At 47.5% G+C, this 18,074-nt stretch overlaps 1 protein-coding gene across 2 annotated transcripts in view; it reads right to left on the bottom strand.

Moving 5' to 3' along the window:
• PTK2 (protein tyrosine kinase 2) overlaps positions 1-18,074 on the bottom strand; it is a 200,158-nt gene that overhangs the window by 88,073 nt on the left and 94,011 nt on the right. For both annotated transcript variants that reach the window (XM_032467711.1, XM_032467707.1), the window contains 4 exons: positions 17,918-17,980; positions 10,287-10,341; positions 1,894-2,034; positions 1,323-1,400 (listed from right to left, as the gene is read on the bottom strand). In XM_032467711.1, the coding sequence (XP_032323602.1) occupies positions 1,323-1,400; positions 1,894-2,034; positions 10,287-10,341; positions 17,918-17,980 (337 nt within the window). The remainder of the gene's footprint in view (positions 1-1,322; positions 1,401-1,893; positions 2,035-10,286; positions 10,342-17,917; positions 17,981-18,074) is intronic.

Below are 18,074 nucleotides of genomic sequence, written 5' to 3'. Positions count from 1 at the left end.
TCACAAACGAGGCAAAATACACGATGTGAACGTAACTCACAGAAGTGGGAGTCACAACGGCCGGGACACGAGTGTACATTTAAATTCCCTAGATGTTCACTTTGCATCAAACTGAGCAAATGTCATTTTACACCTATTAAAATGGAAAAATTAAAGGAGCTTTGACAATTGCTGCCGGCCAGTGAGTGCTGCTGGTCACAATGTGAAGGTTCTTAGCCTTCCTGAAAAGCCATCTGGAAGCTTTCAAAATTAAAACTACCTGAAGGGACCCAGCCCTGGCAGTGTCTCCGGGAAGTAGAAAAGCAGCCCTGCACAAAGATGAAGACGTGCGCAGAAGAGGGCCGACCACGTCACCTCTGCAGGGTGCAGACGCGTCAGCCCGGCAAAGGCCTACACGTGCCCTGACCTGGCCCCAGGGGACCGGCAGGACCGGGTCTTACCGCGTGAGACGGGATGCCCCAAGACCACTGCACTTTTTAATAACCAGGCACAGGAGAACACGGGGTCATCTCCCATGGGCGTGGGGGAAGGGAAGGGCTCAGGAAAATGGAACTGGGGGACACAGGAGCTGCGGAGAAAGGAATGGAAAACAAAGGGCACCCCTGTTCAGGTGTGTGACTTACGTGCAGTCACGTGTACAGGGACACGCGTGACTACGCTGAGGGAAGAGAGCCCCTGGTGGACCGCGTCTGAGAAGAAGCCCCTCAGGCACCACATTTGCCCTGCACACCTGTCACTGTGGGTGCCCGCCCCAACCCTGACTGCAGGCCACGCAAGGGCAGGGCCCTCTGGCTGCTGGGCCCCCAGCAGGTGCTCAGCCACACTGTGGGAACCGAGCACAGGAAGCGGCCGGCCCCTCCCGGAGAAGAGAAGGAAAGGACGTGGGCGTGGCAGGGCCAGCGGGGTTCCCACGGGAGGACCAGCGGTGCGGGAGGGCTCGGAGGAGAGCTGGGAAAGCACGAGGCATGTCTTCTCTGGGAAGAGCCGGAAGCGGCTGCGTATCTATATTCAGATATGGAACTGAATGAGGAAGTGAGTGCCCCAAACTTCTTCAGGTAACAGCCCCATTCACCCTCAGGAGTGCGAGTAAGCAATCTGGGTGACGCGCCTCCTTCCCGACTGAAGAGCTCTGAAGAGCCGCACAGGGCCGTTCTCTTCCCCTCTGCCCCTTGAGGAGTAAACGCTGTGAACCGGGAGGTTTAACGGCAGAATGACATCTTCCCCCAGAGCACGCCCACCTGCTTCTCCCGAGGCCCCCCATCCGCGTCCACGGTGGAGCCCAGTGACAGTTGTGTCCCCCTGTGCCACCCGCAGCCACTTACACTGCAGCCCTTGTCCGTGAGGTAGCTGATTCCCTCCTCCGGGCCAATCGCCAGCTCCACAGAAATGATCCAGCTTGACTTGAAGGTGAAACAGATGACCAAAAAGGTACCAGAAGGAAAAAGAGGAGTTTTAGATAAAGAGCCATGGACATGTTAAAGGACCAAAGGGGGCTGTACTGGCTTGTTATTAATCTATGTGACCAAAGCATGCGAGCATTTGTAGCCCTCCGCCGAGTCTGGGCGGAGGCAGACTGTGCTCCGCCCAGGGGCCTGAAGCCCGTGGTTTCTTTGGGAAGATTATCTAGCCCTCAGAGAGCAGTTAATCAATGAATTGCTGAGCTGGGATTAAAAAAATCTAATTATGGACACAGGCATGCTATCAAAAAAGGGTGGTTTTATTCTCACATTGACATGTTTTCTTTTGGTATTTTCCACATTATGACAAAAAATATTCTATTGATGTTAAAAACGTAACAAATAAGATTTCAATCAGAATTTAGATATACATGGATGAGAAAAAGCAAAAGAAGTCAGCCCCAGCAGTCTCCTGCACCCATGTCCCCATACTTACACCAAGAGCACACTTGAAGCATTCTTTATCAAATCTGTACACTGGGGAGAGGATCTCAAAGAATTTCAAAATACTTTCTTCTCTGTTAAGGTTGGCAAACTGTCTAAACGTTTGTTGGATCAGTTTTCTTAGTGTTTTGGCCTGCATGACAAAATTACAAAAATCTTTTTAGAGTCAACAACGAGTAAGGACCACAGCAGTAAGTCAGCACCACGGGGCACTTCCTCCCCGCCCGGCACTCAGTGCCGCCCGTGTTCACGAAATGTCAAGAACTCTCAGAGCTGTGCTTTTTCTAAAAAAGTGATCATGATAAAACACCACAGCATAAAACACACCATCTTACCCATTTTAACGCTTACAGTTCAGTGGGATCGAGCTTTATTTTTAACAGAAATCTGTAAGGCAATAATCTGCTTAACAGAACATGTGTCAAACAGTTCAGCATTAAAAATCCAAGTGCACTCACACATGCCACCCTGGGAGGGAAGGTCACACACCCTTTCTGAAGGGTCATTTGGCAACAGAAATCAAAAACCTTCAAACCACAATTTTTGACTCAAAGTATTCTTTAGAAATGGTTAAAGAATTATGCAAAGACCCAGCAATAAGGAGCCCCTGGGCAGAACTGTGTGCAGCACTGCACGGACGGCTCACGGCGCAGTGTGTCTGCTACCCACGTTCTAGGACTGCTGGGTACATCTCTTTCACTGACATCACGGTCTGCATCTCGGGGCCACGTGAGAAAATACAACAAAGCAATCTGTTGTACTGTGCAGATGCCTATAAAAGGGAAGCCCACGGGATGGGGCTCTGACAGGCGGGCCCACGCACAGTGGGGGAGACACAGCAGCAGGCCCCTTGCTTCTGTGTGGCGGGCCACAGGAGCCCTTCTGCCCTTTCCCGCTTACTTGAGTTTTCTGTTCATACACAAGCACCTGGGGGTGGAGGGCAGCAAGCCCACAGCCCGCGGCGTCAGAGAGCAGTGTGGCTCGGGGCCGCCAGCAGGCGAAGGATGTGTGACGAGGTCCAAAGAAGGGGCAAGAGGACGCAGGCCAAGGGAAGCACCTGGCCCCCACCCTGGTGAGATGTGAAGTCCTGGGTGGCCCGGAGTACGAATCACATGATCTCACTTAGGGACACTCTTGTCACGGTGCTGTGAACGGTGTGAAGCGAGCAGAGGAGACCCAGTGAGATGCTACCAAAGTAATCCAGCAAGAGGTGACAAGATCCGGGCACTGTTGCCCAAGTGCAGAAGCACAAAGTGGCAGGAAGAAGGCAGACTTCAGATTTATTTTTAAAAAAACCAACAAGATGTACTGACAGGTAAGAGCTACCACTGAACTGAAACGGCAGAGACTGGGAGAAACAGGCTGGCACAGGAGGGTCTTGAAGGATACCAGGGCCACCCTGAGCTGACGTGTGAGGCTCACACAGGCAGGATGCAAAGCCAGGAGACCGGAGACAGGACCAGGGCCAGGAGCCAGAGGGGCAGTGAAAGGACCTCGCCCCCTGGCGGCCTGCTCACCTCAGCAGACCAGGGAGGTGGGGAGCAGGGAGCAGCCAAGGCCGAGGTGGCTGCGGAGCGTCCACGAGAGAAACCAGGAGCAGCGGCACACTTTGGTGGTTCACAGCGGTGACAGCCTGGTGGGAGAGGCCTGCGGTCCTGGTGAGGTCAGAGGACCACTGCATCTGGGACACCACCGAGCGTGAGCTGGAGAGCGAGGAGTGGTGGACAGAGAGGAACACAGCTACGGAGGGGCTGCAGTTGCCGGAGACGAAGATGGGGGGGGGAGGCTGCGGGAGGGCAGGGGGCGGGCACACGTGCTGGCCTGGGGCCTGTGACTTTTACCGCAAAAGCTGGCTCCACTCCTGCACAGAGAAGGTGTGGTGGGGGGTGAGAATGGACACAGAGACCAGCCAGTCTCCTTGTGGCAGGAAGGAGCGAGCGGGCCCCTGTGGGCACCTGGATGGGTGTGCTGGGGATGGTGGGGAAAGTGGGCAAGTGAACTGACTTGACTTCTGGAAGGAACAAATGAGCAACAGAGGGGCAGGCTCGGTGAGGAAGAAGTCATGTTGACTCTCACGTGCCTGTGCTCCCTTGTCTTCCATCTGACCCGTCAAGCAGGATGCTGGACACAGAGCTGGAGCCCAGGGGACAGCAGGGCTGGACTGGAATCGTCATGGCCTCTAGCTGCTGTACTTACGGGCAGGGGACCTGAAGGCTCCCACAAATAAAGCGGACGCAGGAGATGAGTGGGCAAAGCCTGGAAGGTGGGGCAGGAGTTCTGGCAGGTGAACAAAGTGTGGAATTCCAGGCATTTTGAAGATAGTCACAGCTTCAAATCACAGAAACTAAAGTGAAGAGAAGTCAAGTGGGCTCCAGGTTAACAAGGCTTGACTATCAGATGTCACCCAGAAGATGAGCATCAGCCTGGGATGCTGTGTAGAGTCTGGGAAGCGTTTCTGGGGAGGACCACCCAAGCACTGGCCACGAGCCAAGGGACTGGTAAAGGCGGCCCTCCCCACGGCTGGGATGGCATCTCACAGCGGTTGTGATTACGAGCGTCGGCCTCGCACACCTCCACCCGCCCACCTGAGGTTTCCACTTGGACTTCCCAGACTCCTGAAACCTGGCGGCCACCAAGTCTCCCAGCTGCTAAGGAGGAAATCTGTGCGTCAACCTTGACCTCTCTTCCCTGACCTTTCAAACTCACTACACTGCCACGTCCTGGGGGCACTTTCCTAAAGGCCATGTGGTTTTCTCTAAGCCTCCCACTGCACCAGCCCCAGACCTGCTTTGACTTCTGATACCTGCTTTGTATTTCCCGTGGATACAAAATTCTGGCATGAGACAGACAACTGAAAAAACAAGGCAATGGAAATACCTGTGATTGTGAGCCTTACACGCAGTTAATCAGTTCTGTATCAAGTGTGCAGAAACGATTCACCTGTGACAGGTAAACCCGTGTGTGTATACAAGCGCACCACTCTGTGGTCCCTGCTGGGCCTCATTTTCTTGCTGACCCCACGGCCCGATGCTTCCAGTTCTGCCTCCTTTCACTGTGGTGCCTGGACCCCCGGCACCACTGACCGCTTCTGAGTCCAGGCTCATGGCAGGCCAACAACTACCCCTGCGTGACTCCACCCTGACATCCCACAGCCCCCAACCACTCCACCTCTGCTCCTCCTCATTCGAGCCTCCATCAACCGTCGTGGTGACAGTGTGTCCTGACGTGAGAAACATACAGGGCCGTGTGCTGTTCCCACGTGGCAGGGATCGAAGCCACCAGCCCTGTGCTAAATACAGCCAGCCTGTCTTCTTCCCCAAGACACTCGGTGATGGACTGAGCATGTGGGGTCAAGAACTAAACCGTGCACCTGAGCCCTGAACCTGCTGGAAGATTTCTCAGTAACCAGCAAGCACATTTGAAAACAGTAACTATGAGGTGTTAACAGACAGCCAGCCTGGCTGTGGTCTCACTGTACTTGTCTCATCCAGCTGACTCTGGGGGAAGAGTCAGTTTTCTGCAGGCTTCTCTGCCTGGCTCTGCCCACGTGTTACACATCACCAGGCAAAGAGGCAGGAAGTCACAGTGACAAACAGCAGCAAAAACACCAACTCCCCAAGCAGCTGCAGAGGGGAGCAGTATCCACTCAGGGACTGAGCCCCGCCAACGTAGAGGGGCGCCCGGCCGGCGGTGCGTGCCCGAGCTTTCCTGGGCCTGCGCTTCAGTGCGGCCAGAGGAGGACTGCGAGCTCCGGCCTCCAGCGTCTGGCGCTGGGCAAGAACCTGAGAACCCTCATTGTCCGAGAGGAGCCCTAGATTCGTTTCTGCAGGAAGGACGCCTCAGGAAGCACCAGGGCTTTCCTCTTTCTCAGTGAGGACAAAACTCCACAAACTAACTCCCTGGAATCTGATACTAATCCACACACTTCCAGAACGTGGGGGACAAGCACGGATGTTCTGCACTGCATTCCGTCCCCATTTGCAGGGTTTCAACATGCGCTGTGTGTCTGCCCACACTTAGGAAACACAGCATTATTTAATGAAATGTTACTCAATTTTAAACCAATGCATAAACAGAGAAAACTACTCAAAATGAAGCAGTATTATTAGGATGGATCATCAGAAACTGCTGCTACCCAGTCTTCTGAACTACAAAAATAATTTATTAGTCAACAAACATTTTTCGAGTGCCGCTAGCAACAATGGATGCCTAGGGCTTCCTGGATGAAAAGGTCACAACACAACGCTAAAAACATGAACGACAAGAGTAATAGGCTGAGAAACATTAACTGAGAAATTATCTTATCTACTCACCTATCAAAAACTAAATACAGGTGTGTTAAAAGTGCTTGCAAAGTGTGTTTTCAAAACCTGAGCTAGACTTGACATGCAGCGCTACATTAGTTTCAGGTGTACAACGTGGTCACTCACTATCTATCTATATTGTGAAATGATTACAATAAGTCTCGGTAACATCTACATAGTGACAAGGTTTTTCCTCGTGAAGAGAACTTTTCAGACCTACTCTCTTAGCAACTTTCAAATATGCAATCTGGTAGTCAGCATTATTAACTACGGTCTCCACGCCTTACGTTACATCCCCACGACTTATTTGTAACCGCAAGGTCGCACCTTTTGACCCCTTCACCCACCTCCATCTCCAGCAACCACACTCTGCTGTCTGTATCTATGAACTTTTTTTTGGCCTTTTCATATAAGTGAGGTCATACAGCTTTTGTCTTTCTCTTTGTTTCACTTGGCATAATACCCTCAAGGCCCATCCACACCGTTGCAAATGGCAAGATTTCCTTCTTATGGCTGAACCATCTTTTGGTGTGTGTGCGCGTGCATGCACGCACACGCAGGAAGCGTGCCTCTTTTCCACACTACACACGGGGCCCAGCACAGGCAGGAACCTGCGCTGACCCAGGTGCCCTCCTCCTTGGCTCGGGCTCCGGCACAAGCGGACGCAGGAGCGGACTGCTGACCGCCGCCGAGCCCGGCGCCGCCGCACTGACAATGGAAGCGGCAGTGACGAGTAAGCCCAGTGTTCCCGACGTGCCCTTGGAAAGCACCTGGTTACCTGGGAATTGTGCAGACACTTTAAACCCTGATAACTACTGACCGTGTAACATTTCTAGCTGTGAAATTAGATTTCCACTGTGAATTTAATTCATATGAACTGAAGAGCTGCAAAGACAGTGCAGAGCTCCTGGGTCCCCCTACGCAGTGCCCCCCATCAACACCTCACATGACACCAGCACATTCATTAAAGCCAACAAACCAACACGGGTACAATGAGCACTCGCCGACAACAGACCAGACTCAGATCCCCGAGTTCGCCCGGACGGCCTCTCACTGCCCTGGGCCCGCTGGCGTTTACTCATGTCTCCTCATCGCCCAGCTCTGGCAGCTTCTGACACTTCTGATGAGTAAGGACCAGACTTTCACAGACTATTCCTCAGGTTCGCTTTGATGTGTTAGTTTTACTGGTACAGTGTTTTTTAAAATGTGTCTCTGGTATTACTGAGATCAAAGAGACAGAAATCTTAAATATCTTGTAAACTGTTCTTAGTAGTCGGGCATGTACACCCCTGATCCCTTCCTGCCTTCAGACAATTATAGCTTAAATTCCGTCTAATATAATGACGCAAATTTTCAATCCTTCAGTGTGAGCGTTAACTACAAACAACCTTCTAGAAATCTAGATATAAAGGAAAAAGGCACGTAAAACAAAATGGCTTTGGAGAAACAAATCTTATAGACGTTCCCTAGGGCTGGTGGAGGAAACGAGGAGCTGATGTGAGTTTCTCACTAGCAGAAGGTTCACAGGCCAGTTTTGAAGGAGGGACTATCTGAACGCGAGCTAATTTGTTCTGCAGCTGTTACACACCACGTGTACGCCAGTATGTGTGTACACTGGTATCACGCCTGTGAGAGTCTGATGCCAACCAGTGCAGTGTTGAAAGAATTTACAAAGACGATGAAAAAATCCTGGCACAAGGATATGAACTACTGATTAAGCTGTTTAAGAAGCCAAACATACATTATTTGATTTACAAAGTTACACCAATTTCCTTTTTATTAAAAGTGTCTAAGAAATAAAAAAACTAGATGAATCTGTATCTAAGAAACTGCAGCTAAAAATTAATTCTCTTCTCTCCTACTTGCATCAGAATTGGCAGCAATTGAACTTCTCAGAAAACACTGCTTTTTGCTTGGTTCTCCAAGGTCAGCTCCTTGCCCTCCACTCTGGGGGCAGCACTGCGTCCAGGGCTGATCACCACACATGACCACTGCACATCTCGTATAGCGTAATCATCTCCAACTCTTCCTGATTCATTTTGCTTTCAATCTGTCCTCCATGCTGCTGTCGGATTCATAGTCTAAAGTCCAAAACTAGAGACCCCGGGAGCCCCTCTGTGCTCCCATCTGAGTGCTGCAGTTCGCACCAGTGACCTGACTGCCAGGTGGGCTCAAGGCAGTAGCAAAAGCACACTGGGGTTGGCCACAGGGTCAGGACAGGCCCTGCGGGACAGCCCGGAGCGGGTGGTGCTGCGCAGGCATGGGGACAGTTCCAGGAGCAGCGGCCGCAGCAGAGGCTGCCCAGGAACCACGCCCGCGACCCTGTGGAAGGGCATCATCGTCCCACCCTCACGCTCCGTCCACATGGGACCCTCCACCCAGAAAGTGTCTCCTCTACTTCTGGTCTTCTTTCAAGTTGCTCTTGTAGTTATTCTTCATTTCTTTTGTTTAAGTAAGATTTATCAGCTGTTATTGTGTGGCCGGCATTATGCCAAGTAAGGGGCTGAGAGCAGAGATGTGGCCGGTGTTGTATGTGTCCTCAGGGATCTTAAACCACAGTGGAAGCCGGCAGACAAAATGCAAATGAGTAAATATCTATGGGATTAAAGCCTAAGAAGGTAAAATGAAAAGTTAAGATACTGATCAGGACCCTAAGGTAGAGAAGACCATTCCTTTATTTTCCCTTGGGGAGGTAAGGAGTCTGCACAGGAAACAACTCAGAAGCTGAGCTTCACACAAGCGGTCACGGGGGGCCAGGACCGGGGAACCAGATCGGCTGAACCTCCCTGGGCACTCTCCCACCTGGCTGCCCTCCCCTGTGTCACCTGTGACCTGTACCAAGGGTGCCCTGTTTGGAGTGTGAGGATCCTTTTTAAATGCAGAATAATTTCCTGGACTCCCAATGACAGGAGTCATGCCTCCCATGATAACTGCTTCTCCACGAATAGTTTTGAGGGGACTTTGCAGTAATTCTGAGGCCACTCTGATGGGACCCACATCGGAGCACTGCTGACTACCAGCGTAACAGTCGTTTCCATGTACTTTCCTGCTTTTTAACTGGACACCGGGTAGTGCCCTTCTCTGTCTAATGACAGCAAATTCCCCAAAGACTGGTGTCTTGTACATGGTGGCATGCTTCCTGCCCCCCGGGCTTTGTCGGCCCCACTAGGGACTCACTCTCCAGGTAAAGGTGAGGCCCATGTGATTCCAGGTGAGGAAGTCAGAGCTCTCACCAAGGCGGTCCGGCTTCAGAGCTAGTTTTCAGAACCACTGTGCTTCTCTCATCCTTCTTATCCTGCTTGGGCCTCAGGGGATGGGATGGTCTTCCACACAGCTGGCTGGTGCAGAACACGGCGTTTGTGATAACAAGTTAGCAGAGTAACAGCCACTGTTTACAGACTGCACTGCGACAGGTGCTTATGGTGGTAATACATACACACTGATCTGTCAAACATCCTCACCAACCCTACAAAATACTGTTTTTATTTTGATCCAAGACCATGAGCCCAGGAAGTGGCAGAGCTCATCTGAGCAGGACTCTATCCCGACCCAAAGTCTGTGTCCTCACACCACACTTGACCGTGTGCTGGGTGGGCTGGGGAGCCCCAGCTCACAGTCCCCAGTGCCCTCGCCCTGCAGCAGGGACCTCAGGGACAGGTCAGAACCCAGCAAGGAGAAGTGTCCGCTGGTTGAAACAAGAGAAGACAGACATTCAGAACACAATTCTGCGTGTGCGTGCGTGCCTGTGCACACAATCCTGCTGCCACAGTGACACTCTCCCATTCTGCTTCATTACCTCCCTGTGTCAGAATTTGAGACTATGAAGAGCAAGGTGACGAGGACCACTGTGAATACAACTTTCTTAGTTTCACACTGAGCTGAGCATCACACACAATCCAGGATGAAACCATGGTTTTCTGGGAGAAAGCTGTGCCTACAAAAACCTACTTACCATTCATATGACTAGAATAACTGTCAGCTTTTTACAGTGACATTTACACGTAAGAGAGAAAAAGCACATACCACGGGGGAGGTATCTGCCTAACACAGTCATCTGATTATGATAAAGCAGACAAATTACCTTGACAGAATCCAGTAAACTCCTAGGAAAAAATCGCTTCAAACCAACATCTTTTCTGAAATACAAAAAGAAGTGTATTAACAAATAGCACCACCAAATCAACGAATATAATGACATTGTTGCAGGAATGTAAAAGCAGCTTACATAACTTATCCTTCTACATATTACCCTGCAAGGAAGGAAGTGTAATGAAGCCCCGACTCACCAGCAGAGTCACAGAACAGGTGTGACAGGTCATCTTCTAGATGAGTGCAGAAAACATCGATACAGGTTGGTTTGGGTAGAAGGTCTTTTTTTTAACCCTTACTATTACAAACCCTTCTAAAATATTGCCTCTTTGCAAATTACGTGTAAGTAAACAATTTTTTTTCAAACTTTGCCTGAATGTTAGTCTTATAAACCTCAATTCCAACTGGGTAGTAGTGTGTTAGCAGGGAAAGTAGGCTCTGGCCTGATTAAGAAAAAATCCGGGATAGACTATGGAAGTTTAAATACTTCAGATTAACCCTAAAAGTTGACTGTTTTTAAAAACAAGCTTTTTTGATTAATATTAATCAATGTTTATATCTCAGTTTCACACAGGAAACAAAACAAAAAGAGAAATTAAGTGATTTGCCTCAAGTCAAAAAGCTGGAAATCCCAGTAATTTTCTTCAGTTCAGGCTACGCGGCCAGTCACCACTAACAAGAGCCTCGGAGCAGAAAGCACAGCTCACGCCTGCTTCCTCCTCCCTGGCTGCTGGCTGAGCCAGGCCCTTCGGCCACCAGACGGCGGTCGTGCGCAATGCAGACGTTAGAGATGACATCAAAGCCCCCAGGGGGGAAAGTGACGTGCGGGTATCTTTTCAGGATTATATAAAAGTGAACTAAATGTACAAAGTCAAACAATAATAAAGCAGGGATGTAAGTTAGCGGGTATTATAAACAAAACCACAGACAAACGTCAGCGTTTACGTGGTTACATGATCCGACCTCCAACCACTTTAACCCCGTCCTACAACCTGACTGCCAGTCAGTACTCAAGCCAACTGACTCCTCGCTACGTACTGGTCTCGCTTCCCATTCCTTTTATTTGATTCTTACTAAGTTCACTGCATGTGTGTGAAGTTCTTCCTCAACCCCTGTGACAGGCTGCTTCCTGGTTTTACCTCAGCAAGGTCATCCACCGGCATCCTCGCCGCCCGCCCGCGCTCCCCGCGCCCACCACCGCCTCTCGGGAGCGCGCTCGGGTCCCACCCAGCCTGTGGCCTCTCCAGGCCCCGTGGATTCGGGCCCACAAACCTGGAACACAGCAGGCTTTGGAGGCCTGAGGTTGGAATAGCTTTATTTACGTGTATTGAGCTGATTACAAGTGAATTCTTCTGTCAAGGATAAATGTGTTTCTCCTTCAACACTACTTCTGAGAAGATTCAGAGCTTGTCAGCTGGCTTTCACCAACACATGTAGACATAATTCCTCACAGATTTAAAGCCCAGGCAAAAAAGCAACAAAAATCAACTTTAAACTATAACTAAAATGCATGTTTTCATGTAATAACCCTATGTTATCCTCGCCCCAAAACTAGAATTGTGTAACTTTAAGAATACCACTGAGGTATTTTAACCTCTAAAATGATGCCTTTAAGTCTCTTAAAAACTGATAAATGTTACGATTCTCTAATTGCAATAGAAACTGCTGTTTGCTTTTTAATGGCACCCTGTCCTCCATCCTGAGCAGTGAGAAGCTAGCTGTCTCTGGGCAGCTACACCAGGCGGAGCCACCTTCCTCTCCTGGAGCGAGGTGTTTCGGCACATACGTGTCCTTGAAGGGGGCTGGGAGAGAGAAAGTCCCCTCTTCTCCTTGGGACAAGGGAGGCCCACCAGCCGCCCCAGGCTACCAGGTGCTGCACTCTGGGTGACAGGCAGCCAGATTCAAGGGGCTGGCCCTCGGTGAGGGTCACTGACTGTCCAGCACTCGTTCTTATGAAAGAGAAACTGCCTTCTATCTTAGTCAAGCCTCTGTCAGTCAATTCATGCCGCACTGTCAGCATCCCCTTCACTGACATATTATCACTGGTCGCTACAGAAATCACTGGATTACTACTCATAAGAAAGACAATTTTAAAAAATAAAAATAATGCACAATTAGAATTAACCTCAGCTAATTTTAAATCATGAATGTATTCTTTCAAGAAATATCGATGGAATACATAATAAATGTCAGACACTTTGCTAAGTGCTAGAAATACCAGGAGGTCCCTACATAATGCAGTTTATTATGTAGAGAAGAGACAGTTACACAAACAACTACAGCAAAATACATTAAATGCAAAGATGATTAAAAACAAGTTTCTAAAAAACGCAAACCACTTAATAAGGAAATGAGGAGAACTGAAAAGTTACCATGGCTCATTTAAAATAATTTCACAATATAATTCTGTAGTTTGGAGAAGAATCATTGGTACATAAGTCTTCCTTCTCCAATATCACATTAGGAACCATAAATTTAACACTATTATTATGAGCTTATTTTGGATTAATCTGTCATTGTCAACAATGCTGTTTTTAAGCTTTACAACAAAACACTTTTCTTAAAACATCCCATCTGATCCCGCCTCTGGTATATAGGAGATGTAAATAAAAGAGCCCTCGGCGTGCACTCTGGGGTGAGCCCTCAGGAGGCCAAGTTCCGGGGATGGGGCCGGGGATGCACTGCCCTGTACCTCCCTCTGCCTACAGAAAAGGTACTCTGGTTCTACCAAGGTTGGAAAGACACAGGGGGGAAAAAAGACTGATTAACTTTAGTTGGTCTGAGAACAAAACAAAACAAAACAAAACAACAAAAATTTTCAGACAGTGCTTTTCTCACTTCAGAGGTTAGGCCTGATTATTTTCTGTATAATTAAAAAACAGTTAATTTGAAATGTGGTAAAGTTGAAGGGGTTTTCTTCATTAGGCTATAAATGACCGAGACTGTCCATAAATTTTCTGGCAAAAATATATGGACTATTTCACAGGTTTTCTCCTTATTGGCAAGGAAAAAGAGAACCCAAAAATAAACTAGTAAGGAACAAGTAATATTCTGCATTCATGTACCATCTTTTCCATAGTGAGAAAATACTGACACATCTAAGTGGCTCCAGGTTGCTGGTGAAAACCAGTAGGAAAGGGAAGTGCTGGGCCCCTGGGAGCCAGGGGCTGCTGGGCCCCCGGGCAGGACAGCCACAGTGTGCCTGGGGCGCCAGGTCCAGCGTCCTGGCTCAGCCTCTCAACAGCTGAGCTGGAAGACAGAACCCAGGGAGCAGTACTGAGAAAATATCATGACTAAACTAGAATTGTTAACGCAGTAAAGCTACCTTCCAAGAACAAGAAGAAATAAAATCACAAGATGACAAAAGCAGAATTTTACAACCAAAGACACTTCTGAAAGAATTTCTAAATGACACACTTTAAGAAAAAGGGAACTGCTATCAGAAGACAGGCTGAGCTACAATAAAGAACGTTTAGTACAAAACAAGCAGGTCTGCAGGACCCTCCTCCCACACACCCAAAGTGCTGGCGGTGAGAGGGCTGGGAGTCCCGGCCACTCTGGCCCTGGACTGAGCTCAGACCTTAGGGAGCCTGAGTTGTGCCATCCACTCCGTGGCTCTCATCAGAAGCCCCCACTGCCCCAGACCTCTGCTCGGCACTTCCAGGCCCCCAGGCTCTGATTCCATCTGGGGGCTTCAGTAAGTCAGAAGACAGCAAATTGAGACAGCCCAGCACCCCAAAGTCACTGTCAGAAACAGAACACAAAACAGCTGGCATGGGAAGCGTGAAGAAATATATGGCACAATCACATATGTGAGCAACAGAGGTACCAGGAACGAAGAGCAGATTCCATCACAAGACAAGGAGGCTGGAAGTGAAACATAAATGGTGACGTGAAAAACCAAATGGACAAGATATGACAGGAGATGTTACTTAAAAGAGACTTAAGGATTTAGAAAACAACAGGAAAGAAATCACACACGCTGCCACAGAGAAAAAGAGATGGAAAATATGAAAGATGTTATGATGTTATAAAGACTGATAAAGATATCTAGTTGACAAGGAGATACTGGCATATATTTTCCAGATGAAAAACATGAATGCACAGTCAGGAAGTACACCTTGCTCCAAGCTGGATTTACAAGGTGAAATCCAAGCCTAAGACACAGAGAAACTAGGAAAAGACCAAAAATAAGGCAATTCTTCAACTTTCTGTATGTCTGAAATTTCTCCACAATAAATGACTGGAGGGAAATGATCTTATACGAGTGCACAAAGAAAAATTCAACAAAAGCCAAAGAAGTCTTATCACAAACACTGCTCATAATGCAATTAAGCTAAAAGTTAAGACTATCTTTCTAAAAATATCCACACATTTGGAAAGGTAAAAACAGAAATAAATCCACAGAAGTTTTAGAACAAACATCAGGTCTCAAACTCAAAACCAAAATGAAAGTAACTGAAAGATTTTACTATATTAAAAAAGAAAAACTTCTGACGAAAAGCTATAAGCATAGTTGAAAGACAAACTGGGAAAAAATATACGGAACTAATATTGCAAACCATGGGCTAATATGACAAACGTCTCTTAAGAAGAAACATAAGCATAATGGAAAAACTGATGAAAAGTACAATCAATAAAAGAAATACAAAATTGCCCCCCAAATGATGTGTTTAGTACCAACAATAATCAAATGAATGTAAACAAAGTAAGTTATTATTTGCTGCTAATCAAACAGGCAAAACAAACAACAAAATGGTGACATTGTCTTATATTGTTATTAACTGAATGTCTGCCATCAGGCGACTGGTTAAATGCTATTTTATATAGCAATCTGGTGGAATAATACACTAGTATGTGTTAACATGGAGTCACATGGAAACCTCTTCAGCGCGATGCTAAATAAAAAAGAGGACAGTGTTATCAGTCTTTTATCAAACTAGGTAGTGCGCTGTGTGCACACATGTGTTTCAAAGAGGGTTACATGGATATTTATTAAGACTGTGAAGGTGGTTAATGCTAACTCGTGGATCTGAGGATTTTCCCCTCCATTTGACAGTGTAGTTTCAATTTTCTCCAGCTGGAATGTGTTATTATCTCTGTAAACAAATAAATTAAAAATATTTTATAAGGGCTTAAAATTAAGTTAAGAGATGAACTCTTTTCTGTTGACATTCTTTTCTATGATTTTTCTTCTTTTTTTTGCTTTGTTTTTTATTGGGGGGGTAATCAGATTTTTTTTATTATTTTATTTTTTAATGCAGGGATTGTACCCAGGGATTGTACCGAGGACCTCATGAATGCTAAGCTCTACCACTGAGCTATACCTTCCTCCCCCCTCATTTTTCTTCTTGATAATATTCTCAGAAAGACTGCACAGTTGGTTTACTGCTGACTGGCCGTCACTGCGTCATCGGGGTGAAGCTCTCGACAACTAAGGATGGCGTTCACTCGGCGGCGGGCACTGCACGGAGCTCCGCCGTGCGTCACCTCTCTCCACGCCTTGTATCAACCCTGTCCGCAGGGAGGTATCACCACCGTCCCTATTTCACAGATTTGGAAACAGATATCAAGAGCTTTACTGATCCCAGGACAGAACTGGAAGAGTGAGCCAAAGGTGGGACATTCTGCTTGAGCCCCCACTTCTCCCACAGGGACAGGCGGTGACTTCACTCGGTTTATGTGACTGCGCTGAATCACCACAATGGGCGACAGCGTGGGGATCGGAGAGGAGGCACAGCAAATCCCGGAACTGTATGTCTCTGGTGCTGGCCCTCCTTTCCCTGAACTACCATGTTTCCTTAAATATCTTACACGTATAGTAACTAATACAAAACAGCCATTGCTCAGATGCCCCACCTGCCCCGGGAGCCCCTTCAGTGGGCTCTGGCGATGCTCTGACAGGGCCCCACTGTTTGGCTGTTTGAGCACTTCTGGCTCCAGACTCTTCTATTTTCACCCCACTCCCTAGGATCAGGAGACCTGCTTTCTTTCACTGAAGAATGACATTAGAAACTAAGACCCAGGTACTGGGTGCCATCAGAAATGTTTTATGTTGCTGTTTTATTAGTGATTTTATAACAGAAAATAAATCAACATTTCTCTTTTCATTTTCATTTAAAACACATGTATGTTCCCTCAGAACTGAAAATCAACACGCCCCTATCAACTTATCCTTTTTCCCTTCAAACACGAAACCCTCTCTGTGACTGACATCCATCCCTCCTGGCCCAGGACAGAAAACTGAGAGTCCCTGGACGCGTCCTGGGCCTTCTTTACAGGCTGAACCAGCCAGCCAGGCAGGCAGACGCCACCCCAGGGACCTCGGCCCCCTGCGCCCGCCACAGCGTCTGTGCAAGGGCCGTCACAGTGCGCAGCGTGGAAGGTGCCCACCATGTAGCTGTGGTTGTGTTTACGGACACATCCGTCACGTAGGCTGTGCCTCTTAACAGAGGCGAGAACAAAACACGGAACTGGCTGACGCTGGATGAAGCATTTTAGAGATGAACTGGGGTATCTTAGCCCACAGAATTATTTAAGTAGAACTTCCCCTGCCCTTCAGTTGATGGCACAGGAGTACTGATACCAGTCATAAATGAAAGTCAAGAAGCATTTTATGAAAGAAATGGACACTGAGTGTGTACATGGCACGGAGGAGGCTCACAGAATCGCACAGGTAACCGTCATTGCTGCTGGTCGGACACGCTTCGTAACCAATTCCCCAAAATATTTATTTTTGCTTCTACTTTTAAGTGACCATACCTCCCCTGTAAAACCTTGCTTTCAAAATGGTGAGAGATTACACTTTCACAGTGTGACGGGTGTTGGGCTGACCCAGAAAGCCTTAATAAAATCCAAAGCCAGGTCAAGTCTCTACTACAGCAGAGCACTTATGGGCAAACTTTGACTTCACTATAGCAACATCTTCCAAATGGTACAAGAATTTCAGCAATAATAAAGTACATGTCCAGAAAGTAAGTGTTGGCAAAAGCTGCACCACTGCTAATGAAACTAAAACCGGAAATAACAAACATTAACTGTCTTTTCCTGAATTAGCCTTCAACAGACAAAACGTGCAGAACTTTTAGCCTTCCAACATAGAAGCCCCACTCTGCCTTACATGCATTTAAAACAATCCAACAGCCTAACATACACATTAATTTCACTACTGGAAAAATGTTCAGTTATTCTAAATTTTCTGATACATAAGCAACAAATAACTGTATCTCCACTTCTTTTTAGGCAAGGGGAAAAAAAAACCTTAACAAACTTATAAAGAGAATATAAATAATAATAATTCTACAGTTCAATATAAACTAGGAGTGAAACTCCATCCCAATATAAATCTACAGACAGAAAAGTTTATTAAATACGTGCTAACATGCCAAAGACACTATTAGCCTTAAGATATTTATCAACAAATTTAAATGTTAGCTAACACTATTAATGTCATCAAGAATGCTTAATAAAACTTTCCCTCTTCCAGATATAAAAGTTTTAGAAACAGCAGTGTTTCAGATTTAACATTACATTTTAAGTAAATATAAACTAGTGCAAACGACAGTCTGCAGAACAACTCAGTTCTGAGACCTTGCGGGCAGAGCCCGGACACGGAGTACTTACTCTAATACTTCATAGTTAGACTTCTTCTCCAGGGCGTTACCCCGCATCTCCCAGTACGATCGCCTAAAATCAGGGAAGAGATAAACTTATGTACGTTTATCAGGGGTGCCCACGGTGTTAAATGGTTAAAACTGTGAAGGGGGTGGTATGTAACTGT

The sequence above is a fragment of the Camelus ferus genome, chromosome 25, assembly GCF_009834535.1.
Source record: "Camelus ferus isolate YT-003-E chromosome 25, BCGSAC_Cfer_1.0, whole genome shotgun sequence".
NCBI lineage: Eukaryota > Metazoa > Chordata > Mammalia > Artiodactyla > Camelidae > Camelus > Camelus ferus.
Note: the sequence above shows the minus strand (reverse complement) of the source record. Positions and strands in the feature narration are given on the sequence as shown.